This window comes from Micromys minutus (assembly GCF_963924665.1).
Source record: "Micromys minutus genome assembly, chromosome: 29".
Lineage (NCBI taxonomy): Eukaryota > Metazoa > Chordata > Mammalia > Rodentia > Muridae > Micromys > Micromys minutus.
Window position 1 is genome coordinate 34,696,473 of NC_137964.1, and position 12,891 is coordinate 34,709,363.

At 52.0% G+C, this 12,891-nt stretch overlaps 1 protein-coding gene across 1 annotated transcript; it reads right to left on the bottom strand.

The window, feature by feature from the left end:
• Positions 1 to 1,123: 1,123 nt before the first annotated feature.
• Positions 1,124 to 12,155, bottom strand: CRYBB1 (crystallin beta B1; the record flags this gene model as incomplete). The annotated part of the gene is made up of 5 exons (XM_080941239.1): positions 1,124 to 1,307; positions 2,877 to 3,019; positions 5,653 to 5,785; positions 9,640 to 9,758; positions 11,982 to 12,155. The coding sequence occupies 5 exons, from the start codon at positions 12,153 to 12,155 to the stop codon at positions 1,124 to 1,126; spliced, it is 753 nt and encodes a 250-aa protein (XP_080797365.1).
• Positions 12,156 to 12,891: the final 736 nt, after the last annotated feature.

Genomic DNA, 12,891 nt, shown 5'->3' on the forward strand with positions numbered 1-12,891 from the left:
ATTTGGGTGCAGATGCTCAATGCCTGGTGTTAGGCAAGTCTGTTCCCTTTCTCTGGTATTCTTCACATGTTCAAATAGAAGGGTTGTAATGCTAAATAGCCTGAAAGCTATAGTAAAATGTGTGTAAAGATTCCTGCCGCTAAGCATAGCACTTAACAGGCCGAGGTGGAAGAATCCTGAGTTCAAGGCCAACATTGAGGCTGGAGAGATGGTTCAGTGGTTAGAGCACCGACTGCTCTTCCAGAGGTCCTGAGATCAAATCCCAGCAACCACATGGTGGCTCACAACCATCTGTAATGGGATCCCTCTTCTGGTGTGTCTGAAGACAGCGACAGTGTGCTCATATAAATAAAATAAAAATCAAAAAATATATACATATATATGCATCATTTACACATATATGGTATACTCAACACATATATCATACACATATACATCATATAAAACTTATACATGTACATAAACATCATCATATACACATACATATACATACATCACATACAATTTTATGTTCTTGAGTGTTCTATTTGCATGAAGGCATACGTGAATGCATCTCTGGAAGCCAGAAGGGGATGTTGGATCCCCTAGAACTGAAGCAACAGCTGCTCTGTGAGAAGCCACGTGGCAGCTGGGCACTGAACCCAGGTCCTCTGGCAGGGCAGCCAGTGCAGTCCTTGTCTTAATAAATGAGTGATCAAACAATCAAATAGGCTGAGGGGGTGTAGCTTGGTTGGTGGAACTCTTTTCTAGCTTGTGCATAGCCCTGGGTTCAATCTCTAGCACCGAATAAACTCAGGGGTTCACACCTCGAAGAAGAATTTGGCTCAGAATTTTGGCTCATCCTTCACTACACAGGAAATGTGGAGCTCCAACAGCCATCCTTGACCAAAGCTAGAGGCCAGCTTAGGACATAGGACCTGATCCCCTACCCCACGGAAGAAAACGATCTTGGTAGTGACTGCCGAGTTTATGATTGGTCGTTCTGTTTGTGACTACTACGGAGCCGCAGGTTGGCGCACACGGTTCATGGACCCAAGTGCATGTCGGCTGTAGGAACTTTATTAGGAGGGAGGGACGGGACTTGAGGCAGGGCGGGCTGTAGAAGGGAGGCCGGGAGCTCGGCTCACTTGGGGGGCTCGGCGGTCAGCACCGGGAAGCAGCCCTCTTGGTGCCACTGGCGGTCCCGCAGGCGCCGCACAGCCTGCATCTGCGGCTGGAAGGCGCCCCACTCGTTCCAATGCCGGAAGTTGCCAGGCTCCAGCAGATACTGGTAGCCACGGTAACCTGGGTACTGGTAGCCGACCCATCTGGAAAGAGAGCAGGGAAGATGCAAAGGCGGCCAGCGTTCCCTCTCCGACCTCTTTGTCACCATCCACCCAGCAGCGAGTGTCCCACACGCCTGCCCCAGCTTGTCCCTTCTGGCCCCGTTAGTGAAGCGTGGCCTTCCTCTTTCTGATAGGCCTCAGTATTCTCTTCTGTAAAGTGGGCAGTCAGGTGGCTGTTGTTTTGAGCATGCTTGGGGGAGCAGATGGGGTGAATGCCCACACTGTAGGCAGTCAGTCCATGCCCACAGAAGATGGTGACCCTGCACTCCTTCCCTCCCCCCAGAATAGAATCCAATACATAAGGCTCCAGCTCCTGGATGTCCTTCCTATACAGTGAGTCTCTGTGGTTACTGTAAGCACTGCCCAGTGTCAGATAACCCAGAAACTGAGCCACATGGGCCTCAGTTTACCCTCTGCAGGGTGTGGACGGTGGTGACCCCTACTTCTTCCATTTCTGATGAGGGTTCACTTCCTTCGACGGGTGAGCAGAGCACAAAGGTTTCCTCACCAAACTGAGGCACAGTAGGTGATTCTCTAAGTCCCATCCTTACCTGAACCTAAGCCGCAGGCTTTCCAAGCCCTTCTCTGACCCCCCTGTTTGCCATTAGCTGATTTCTCTGCAGGAAGAGCTGGGTCCCACCCAGTTCCATCCACCTTAATAGAGGAGGGGAGCCCAGGCTGGACCATGTCCACACTGTACGGGGCATACTGGTATCAGAGTGGCTTCAATCCAAGCCTCCCCGCTGTGCCCAGCATGGGTCAGGCTCTCAGATAAGACTCAGAAGGACACAGGTTTGGGGCGGGGAGGCTACCACCTAGAAGTACCACAGGAAGGCAGAAAGTGACCTACAGGGGACAATACTGGGAGGTAAGGCACCTGACCCTCCCTGGGTTCTCGTGGGGGCAGAACAGAGGCTTCTGCTTGGGAATCTCAGATTCCAGGGATCAAAATGGATGCTCCACCCACCCATTATGCAGCCAGGAACACTGAGGTGCAGACATGGTGCCCTCTCACCAGGACCTTTGCTGGACCTGTCCATGCTTGTTCTGGCCAGGGCCTCATTACTCCTGAGTAGCTAAGATTCTCTCTATCTGTGGGCTAGTATTTAGAATGAGGTGGGACTTGTCATAAGCCTAGTCCTGGGAGACTGTGGTGTGTGTGTGTGTGTGTGTGTGTGTGTGTGTGTGTGTGTGTGATATGTATGATGTATGTGTGAGAGAGAGAGATCAATCTATGTTTGTGTGTGATCTCTCTGTGTGTGTTTGTGTGTCTGTGTATGAGAGATCTGTCTGTGTGTCTGTGTGAGGTCTGTATGTGTCTCTGTGTGAGATTTCTCTCTCTCTCTCTCTCTCTCTCTCTCTCTGTGTGTGTGTGTGTGTGTGTGTGTGTGTGTGACAGATCGTGTCGTGTCTGTCTTTGTGTGAGAACTCTGTGGAAGAAGGGGGTTATAAGGTCTTCCCTTTCCCAGGGGCCTGATGTGACATTCCATCTCCGATATCTTTAGCTTCTGACTCCACCGTTGCTGCTGTCCCCAGAACCTGGATGCTTACGTTCCACCGGAGACGGTTATGCTGCCCACACGGTCACAGAAGCCATAAACCCAGAGGCTGGGCACGTCATCCTCTTGGATCTCCATGGTGTTGCCCTTGAAGTTGGCCCCTTCAAACAGGCAGATCTTATGCTCCTGGGAATCCTGGGGAGGTGGGGACAGTCAGAAATGGAAGCAGAAGGCAGGGGGTGGGGGGAACCCCTGGGCCTTGTCCAGCGAGGACCCTCCTCATCTTAGACAAATGTCCCTGAAAGGGGGTGTGGTCTGAGGTAGGGATGGGGACACAGGAGTTGTGATTAAGGAGCACTTAGAGGTGACTTAATGCTGGTAACTGTTAACCTATAGCTGTTGCCACCTTGAAGACCTTGGGTAGGATCAGTCAATCTGTGGCTCTCCACTGCAATAGAGTTGAGGCCTCACCATGGCCCATAAGGTCCTCTGGGACCCCACCTCTCGGACACCTCCTCCCACCCCGACCTTCCCCATCCACTCCTGTGGCCGCGCAGTGTCTGTCCTGGGGCTAGTATTTAATTGCTGGAGCTAGTCTGAGCTGCTGCAGGACTCTCTTGCCCTCGCTGGCCCCTGTATAGCTTTTCCTCATGCCCTCCTTGGGCTGACTCTGCTCCCACCCCTCAGGTGCTGGATGCCACGCCCACTGACAACTGCCAACCAATCCCAGCTCCCCTCGCCCGTCCTAAGCAGCACAGGCCAAGGCTTGTGGTTACAGATGGGCTTCTGGGGCCTGGGGCTGAGTCCCCAGAATCAGGCCTAAGGCAACCACTCTGATGATCAGTTTTTGTTCTGTTTTTTTTTTTTTTTTTTTTTTTTTTCTTTTTCACTTTTTCCTTTTCGAGACAGAGTCTCAACTGTGTAGCCCTGACCGGCCTAGGATTCACTACTTAGGTATGTATGTAAACTCTCAGAGATCTGCTTTTCTCTGCCTCCGTGAGTCCTGGGCTAAGGATGCCACCATTTCCGGGTCCCTGTGATGAGGTTTGATTTTGGAAATAACTCTCGAATTTTCATGAAAGCAGGGATGAAAGAGAGACAGGGAACCCAGGAGCGGTGGAGAAGGTGCTCAGGAGAAGGACGATGATGGCCCAGAATCAGAACAGTCACATAAGACACAGGATGAGTCAGACCACTGGAGTGTGGACCCAGCTGTAAGAGATGACCAAGGGAGAGGGGCAGTGAAGGAAAGGGGCTTCCCCAGAATCAAAACAAATTAATCTGGACGAGGTGGAGGTGTGTAGTCTTTAAATTTTTCTAATATAATTTATTTAAACAACTATGACTAAACTATAATCATAATTTTAATCTGGCCAACCCAACCATGTGAAAACGATTTTACACTTGTGAAACCAGGACCCAGTTTCATGCCTATGGAATATCTCCATCTAGACCCGCCAAATTTCACGTGTTCAGTAACCATTTAGTATCTGATTGCGTGGTGCACACCTGTAACCCTGGGGGAAACATGAAGCTAGGGCTTCAGTATGGTATGCTATCTCAAAACACAACACACATGCCACCCCACCACCACCAACTACAAATGGATAACCCTTACTGTATTGGATAGCAACGGCTAGAGTGGGCGCTAACCTCACTGGCTCTGCCTGATTGAACAAGGTTTCCAGTTGCACCTGGTATATAGATTATTGGTTCTCAACCTGTGGATCGTGACCCCTTGGGGGCAGTTAAAAGACCCTTTCACAGGGGCCACATATCAGATATCCTGTATGATCAGACAGTGCAATTCTTGACAGTAGCGCACTTACAGTTATGAAGTAGCAGTGAAATAGCTTTGTGGTTGGGGGTCACCACAGCATGAGGAACTGTATTAAAGGGTCGCAGCTGTAGTGAAGTTGGGAACCATTGACACAGATGGGCCTGCAAGGGTTCGTAGCTAAGTTCTGAGCTCTGAAGTGTACCTCGTGTGAAGGCTGAAATCCAGCCTGGGATTCTCACTGTGCTGCGAGGACCCAGACTGCCTGACCCACGGCAGTGCGTTAGTAACCCCACAGTCCCCCGTGAGCCTTCATTAACGGACTTTCTTCACAGGTGTTCCCACCTCAGGAGGCAAGAGTCACTCCCATCGGAGCCAGGCGTGCATGAGTAAGAAGAGCAACTCATGATTCATAATCAATTCACAATTCTGGAAAGATTACACACTTTGTGGGGCTGTTGCCCCATGTTAGATTCATCCCCTTTACACCGATCTAGTTAAACACCACAGAGCTAATTCAGCATAGGTTGTCATATGGTCAAGACATCACAACGACCTTCCCCAAAGTCCCTTTTTTTAACCATTTCACATTGAACTGACCTTTCTTTTTCTTTTTCTTTTTCCAACAAGGTCTCACTTGTAGCCAAGGCTAGATTTAAACTCATAATCTTCAAGCCTCCACCTCCCCTGTACTCCGATCATGGGCCTTTGTCACCCACCATGCCTAACTATAGTGCAAACTTCTGCGAGATGTGTGCCCTGGATGGATGCTGGGCTTCAAAAGGCTCCCTGGGGTGTATGATGTGCAATCAGGAACCTGACCTTCTATTGGGGGAGGGAATCAAGGAGCACATTAAGATGTCCTGTTTGCTCTCTGGAAGCTTCACCCCAAGCCCACAGAGCAGAGAAGTGCCCGTATGCCCCACAGCCCGGGGGGGGGGGCGGTGCACTAGGAGAATTGCAGAGAGCAAGGGAGCCTGTTTCTGAACCACCAGAGGTTGCTAGGTTACTGTGCCCACTGCAGACCTCTGCCCCAGGCCCAGCCACTCACCATCCTGATGGGCCGGAAGGACATGAGCCGGTCACTGCGGTAACTGCTGGTCCAGGTGTCCCAGCGAGGGTACTCACCCTTCTCCAGGACAAACATCTCCCCACGGAAGGCAGATTGCTCAAAGGCCACCCAGCTGAAAACAAGAAGGACGGAGAGGGATGGAGACAGACAAGAAAGCCTCAGCAAGTGCCTTCCCGGCTTTTCTTCCTGCTTCTTTTCATACAGAGGCCCAGGAGCCAAAATGAAGACCCAGAGTGGGCCCAGTGGGGCTGGGTGTCGTTCTGTGCCCCTCTCCTTTGTAACCCTGACAAGCGGCTTCCCCTCCCCCAGGCTTCATCACTTCATCTACACTAAGGGCTGTGGAAGGGTTAAGTGAGACACTGTGTGTAATTATCTGAGCCAATTGTTTTAGCAAATAAGGTGTCCACAAGGTTTTAAATACTATAAGGACCTGGGGCTAACTTTTTGAGAGGGATTTTCTTTTAAGCTCACTAACAGCTGGGACAAAGTCTCTGTTTGCTGTTAGTGTGATTCTATTACCTACTGGTCACTCCTTTCCAACCATGGGAGGACCAGGCACTGCCTCAGCTCTGCAGGCCGGGCTGTGAGTGAAGTGCTGCTTTGTGTTCAACGCAAGGTACCTGTGTCTTACAACAAAGGTGGGTTTTCAACCATCAGAGTGGTACAAGCTTGTGTTCCAAGGATCATTTAGAATAAAACACAGGAGCCGAGAATGATCACGCATCCTGTAATCCCAGCACATGGGGAAAGCAGCAAGATCATGGTATCTGTGGTCAACCGGGGCCACGGTGAGACCTTGTCTCCAAACATGGAAACAAAATCAAAGGAAGGAAATGTGAGAACTAACCCGGCATCCAGGAGCCCCACAGCCGGGGTGTGTGGTGCAGAGATGGGGCATAATCAGGCGCCCGCTGAATTCTCGTGCTGTGATGACACACGTGAAGGGCTCTGTTTTCCACAAAGAGTAAGTAAACTGGAAGTTTAAAATCTAGTGGGGGCTTTTCCTGGGTAGTCTGACTAGGAAGATTAAAGCAGGGATCCTGGGAGGGCGGTGGTCCTTACTCGGTATGTTTGGAATTCTGAAGAACCAAGAGACTCAACAGAACATGTTCATGACTGTTATCTCCCTGAAGGATGCTGGGGCTTTCTCACCAGAAGAATGACAATGTGGAGACACCATCATGGGCTGAGAATCACAGGAACCTAAGGACCTTGTCTGGGGGGTGAGTCATCTACACTGGAGTGACAGAATGAAAATGGGACTTGTTCTCAAAGGAGAAGCTGAGGTTCTTATTAGACTGGGGAAGGAGATCAAAGGATGGATGGATGGATGGATGGATGGATGGATGGATGGACAGGTGGATGGATGGATGGATGGATGGATGGATGGATGGATGGATGGACAGGTGGATAGATGGATGGATGGACGGGTGGATGGATGGATGGATGGATGGATGGATGGATGGATGGATGGATGGGTGAATGGATGGGTGGGTGGATGGATGGGTGGGTGGATGGATGGGTGGATGGATGGGTGGATGGATGGGTGGATGGATGGGTGGATGGGTGGGTGGATGGATGGATGGATGGATGGATGGATGAATGGATGGATGGGTGGGTGGATGGATGGGTGGATGGATGGGTGGATGGATGGATGGATGGGTGGATGGATGGGTGGATGGATGGGTGGATGGGTGGGTGGATGGATGGATGGATGGATGGATGGATGGACAGGTGGATGGATGGATGGATGGATGGATGGACGGGTGGATGGATGGATGGATGGATGGATGGATGGATGAATGGGTGAATGGATGGGTGGGTGGATGGATGGGTGGGTGGATGGATGGGTGGGTGGATGGATGGGTAGGTGGATGGATGGGTGGGTGGGTGAATGGGGGTGGGTGGATGGATGGATGGGTGGATGGGTGGGTGGATGGATGGGTGGGTGGGTGAATGGGGGTGGGTGGATGGATGGATGGGTGGATGGGTGGGTGGATGGATGGATGGACAGGTGGATGGATGGGTGGGTGGATGGATGGCTGGGTGGATGGATGGATGGATGGGTGGTGGATGGATGGATGGATGGATGGATGGGTGAATGGATGGGTGGGTGAACAAGTGGGTGAATGGGTGGATGGATGGTGGATTAATGAATAAGGGTTTGGGTAGACCAATGAACAGATAGCTGGATAGTGGATGGATGATGGATAATGGATGTTTAAGTGGATGGATGGACAGATGGACAGATGGATATGGGGTTAGATAGGCTAATGAATAGATGGATGGATATGTCAGTACACAGAATGGATGGATAAGTGAACGTGTAAGCAGATACCTAGGTGAACAGATGGCTTATGGGTAGAGAGGTGGGTGGGTGGGTGATGACAAGGGAGTGGATGTGTAGATGGCGGAGTGGCTGGCAGAGTGAACAAATAAATGGATGTGGGGATGGAAAGATGGATAAAAGAGAGTGATGGGTACCAGATGGACGACTCAGTGGGTTGGCCTATAGACTAACACACATGTGGATTCTGATCCATGTTATGGGTGGGACGGCTACATGGGGAGAGAACCTCGGGAAGTGGCACCACACAGGTATGAAGACCCGAGGCGCTGGGAAATGAGGCCTGAGTTCTAATCCTAGACGTTGTTGACTATCCACCACATGTCTGCAGTCACTGAAGCTAGTGAAACTTCAGTGAAGGGGAAGAAATGGCTGCACCTGCATCACTGAACGATGAGGGTCAGCACACGGTTCACAGGACAGTCACCTCGGGGGCTAGAGTGGGGGAAGCCGTCGCTTACAAAACGACAAGGCAGAGGTGATCTTGTCACCTGCTGCTCTCCCTCTGGTATGTGTCCTGGCGTCCACTCTTCTTGCCTGTGGCTCGTTTGAGCTACAATCCAGAAGAGGAAGGCAGGAGTCAAATGAGAACATGGAGCCTCATCCCTGAAAGGTGGTACCCAACCCAAGTCATGCACGGTGTCTGGTTTCAGGCTGTGGTCTCTCATAGTACATGAGAACTCCTAGGTACATGTCTCTCCCTTTCTTCCCCTGCTCACCTCCTCTTCATCATTTCTTCTCACATGCCTGCTGCTTCTGACTCAGCCCTTGCCTCTGGATCTCAGGCCCATGGCTGTTCCTTTGGGCACAACCCAGAACACCAAAAAAAGAAAAAAGGACACGGGGCATAGCCATCTTTTTTTGTGGAGAAATACTCTGGCTTTGAGTCATCAGCATCTCAAACACCCTGAAACCTCAAGATGGCCACAACCGGCAGTTCCTGTCCCAGATGGGCTTGGGACATAGGTGGGGCTGAGCTGAGGTTGACCGCATCGGGGACGGAGTGGGCACAAGAGGCATGAATGGCCCGTGAATCAGAACATGGACTGAGGTGTGCTCCGAAATGCGCAGAATAGACGGCCATTGCTGTCACATGCCGTGTCTACACTGCCTACCCCACTCTGCCCTAGAATCATTCTGACTCTCTTTGTTTCAGAGTCAGGAGCACGGAGGCCTGGAGACTGAGCCAGACACAGGAAGGCATGACCATTTGAACGCAAGTAGGTCTGATCTCAATCTGACTTTGAGGCATCCCAGCTTTTTGCTTTGTGCTATAGACAGCCTGGGATGACTTAAATGCTAACCGGCCACACCCTTTGGTGAGTTTTAGAGCAGGGAAACAATAGTTGGTTCTCGGTGGCCTCAGCTCCTGGAAAGAGCCCTGAAGAGCTAGCCTGGGGCTTCTGTGAACAAGGGTGGGCGTGGGAGGGTGGTGAAATCTCATAGCCTGTGACATAGCTCTGCCACTTAGCATGGGTCACATCACTCATTAACTCAGCCTTTCAGAGCCTCAGTTGACTGGGGAGAATGATAGCTCTCTGTCTCAGATAACTCGGTGCTGTTTCAGGAGGTAGCCATCCTGTGGCTGAGAGTCCCCAACCGCCCACTCCAGCACTCACGGTCCTGAGACAACGATCAGGCTGCGCACTCTGTCGAAGCCACGGTCCCCCAGATTCAGGCACTCCCCCGAGAATTCCACCCGGCGGCCCTGGAAGTTTTCCTGCTCGAAGACGATCAGCTGCAGAGAGAAGCCCGCCATGCCCGGGAGACAGATTGAGGGGCGGTCTGGCTCCATGACAGACTCCAAAACAAAGCAAGCCAGATAGATGAAGGACATGTCAATCAAATGTGTCAGCCTGGGCCTGCCTCAACGTGGTGCCATAAACCTCAGTTTGTGAGTGCACCTTCTTCTGGTCTCCCCACTGTTGAACTCAAGATCAGTCCTATCATTGGGAGCAGGAATAGGGGCTGGGTCCCCCATCCAAGGCCTTTCTGTGTAGCCTAGACTGACCTGAGATTCATTCTGTTACCTGGCTACCCTTCATCTTGTGATCTTCTGGCCTCTGCCACCAAGCGGTGAGGCTAAGCGTGTGTAGGACAGGCCCATTCCCTTGCAGATTCTCCTCCATGTTATTCCTCAGCCTGGAATGACCTCTTCACTGGGAATCTCCAGCTTGGGCCTTCCACTTCCTAACTCATTCCATGCTGCGTATGTGGTCCTGACCCTGTTCTGGGTGCAGAAGCCACATTCACCAAGAAGCCTTCAGAGATTGCTTCTCCTGGGTAGGGGCTCAGTGCCCCCCACTGTGATACCCCTTATAGCCAGGTACAACTCTGGGAAGTCACTGTTTTGTCTGAGTCTCCCTCTTCCTCCTGTTCTTCCTCCTCTCTTCTTCCTCTTCTTCCCCTTCCTCTTTCCCCCTTCCTCCTCTTCTTCCTCCCTTTTTTCTTCATCTTCTTCCCCCTTCTTCCTCTTCTTCCTCCCTCTCTTTCCTTCTCTTCTTCTCTTCCTACTTCCCTCTTCTCCCTCTCTTCTTCCTTTTCTTCCCCCTTCCTCTTTCCCTCCTCTTCCTCCTCCTATTTCTCCTTTTCTTCTTCCTCTCCTCCTCTTCTTCCTACTTCCCTCCTCTTCCTCCTCCTCTCCCCCCTCTCTTCTTCCTCTTTTCCTCCTCTTCCTCCTCCTATTCCCCCTCTTCTTCCTCTTTCCCTCCTCTTTCTACTTCCCTCCCCCTCTTCCTACTCTTACTTCCTCTCGTTTGCTTTTTCCACCCCACACCAAAAGGGCTCCTTCAGGGTAGGGACTAAGATGCTTCTTTATCTGTTGATCCACATATAGAAAAGACTCAGTACCTACAACCCTGTGCACAACCAACCCCTCCCTCACCTCTGTGCCTCTTATTTGGGTTTTTACCCATTTTCTGTCCCACACATCAACTCGGCCATTCAGTGCTGGTAAGGCACTGTCCAGCCAGCACCAGGTGCATGTGGCAGATGTGTAATGTTGGGGACATCATAGAGGGTAGAGTCCCGAGGGACCCTTAGGGCCAGGTAGAATTCATCAAATCTTAGCTTATATCTGGGTTGTGGGTTTGCAGGTAGATGCTTGCAACCTGGTTAAAAAGTAAATTTAAACCAACTATTAAACTTAGTGACAAATCAAACCCAGCCACATCCAGACCAGCTGTGAGCCATAATGTCCAGGGCTCTGCCCGAGGGTGAAGATAGCAAGTCAAACTCCAAGAGCAGGAATTCTGCTTCTCCAGGAGCCCTGCAACCTGGAGCCTGGGGGAGAATTTTCAGGAAGGTCAGAGGTCAGCCTGGTGGCCTGGTGGCTCTCCTGGCATGAGTGGCCCCTGTCACCAATACACTCCTCTCATGTTTCTGCCTTTGCCATCCTCTAAGCTCCTTCATGTGGAATGCAAGGCAGCAAGGAGGACTGCTTCACACTCTGGAGTGAAGACCCCTTTCTCTCAGGTGTGTGGAACACATGGGGTTTCCAGACTGGGAAGGAAGAGGCCAGGGAGGATGGAGAGCAGGCTGAGGAGGAGGGAGAGCAGGCCAGGGAGGATGGAGAGCAGGCCAGGGAGGATGGAGAGCAGATCAGGGAGGATGGAGAACAGGCTGAGGAGGAGGGAGAGCAGGCCAGGGAGGATGGAGAGCAGATCAGGGAGGATGGAGAGCAGGCCGGAGAGAATGAAGAGCAGGCTATGGAGGATAAAGAACAGGCTGAGGAGGAGGGAGAGCATGCCAGGGAGGATGGAGAGCAGGCCAGGGAGGATGGAGACTGGAAGGCCAGGGAAGACTGAGAGCAGAAAGAGTCAGATGGAAGGCAGAGATTCGAAACATAGAAAGGAAGAGAAGACGTGCAAAGGGGAGAGGATGAGGAGGAAGGGGAAGAGGAGTGTAGGAGAGAGGAGCAGGGTGAGGAGTGGGCCAGTACAGCCCAGCCCCTTGTCCTTACCCTGTAGCTCCCAGGAGGCAGGTCCCCTACTTTGGCAGTGGGCCTTGGCACAGAAGCTGGGACAGGAGTGGGGCCAGGGGCTGGGGCTGGCCCTGTGGATGGGGTCCCCTTCCCCTTGCCATCGGGTCCTGGGTTCACCGCTGTGGTGGCTGCAGCCTTGGCAGTCTGGGACATGGTTTCTGAAGCTGCGAAGGAAAAGAAGTCCTTGGGCTGCGTGATTTGGGGGGTGGTGCTTCCAATCTGCCCCCTACTCTTGTGCTTCTCACCCATGACTGTGGGCTCCTCCATGGCCACCGGCTCTCCCTGGGACACAGCACTGGAGCTTTGGGTTCCACCCTGCTCTGGGACAGCCAACCTGTTCCTGGATGCTGTGTCTTCCCTGCGCTGCATTTGTCCCTCTAGCCCCACACTCTGTCCCCCCCCTCTTGTGTTCCTGGTTAACTCACTACCGCGTGTGCTTGTAGAAAGGCTTTGCTCACTGTGGGAGGCAGTCACGCTCAGCACCCTCAGGTATAACACTGAGCACCTCACATCTTGACCTTCGCTGTGGACTAGCTGGGATCAGGGTACCCCTTTAGCGTCTAGGTGGAGTGAAGGTGCCCTGAGGCCCACCCGGCAGTCCTTTCCCATCTGAGGCAGCAGGTGGACAGGCACCCGGGTTACTAGACAGTCTTGTAAAGCTCTCCTGTCTGCCATAGCTCCTTAGCACTTGTGTCTGCGCCAGGCGCATGGGAGCTTCTCAAGGCAGCATCTGTTCAGAGAGCAAGTGCAAATGTGTGTGTGTCCTGAACCTCTCCCAGCCCTCTGCCCCTGGCATCCTCTGAGGGCAGATGTGGGTGTGCAAATAGCAGACTGCCACAAGGGAAGGGAGTAGTGTGTTTCTATTGCTCCGTGCCAGAGCCATGCTTGT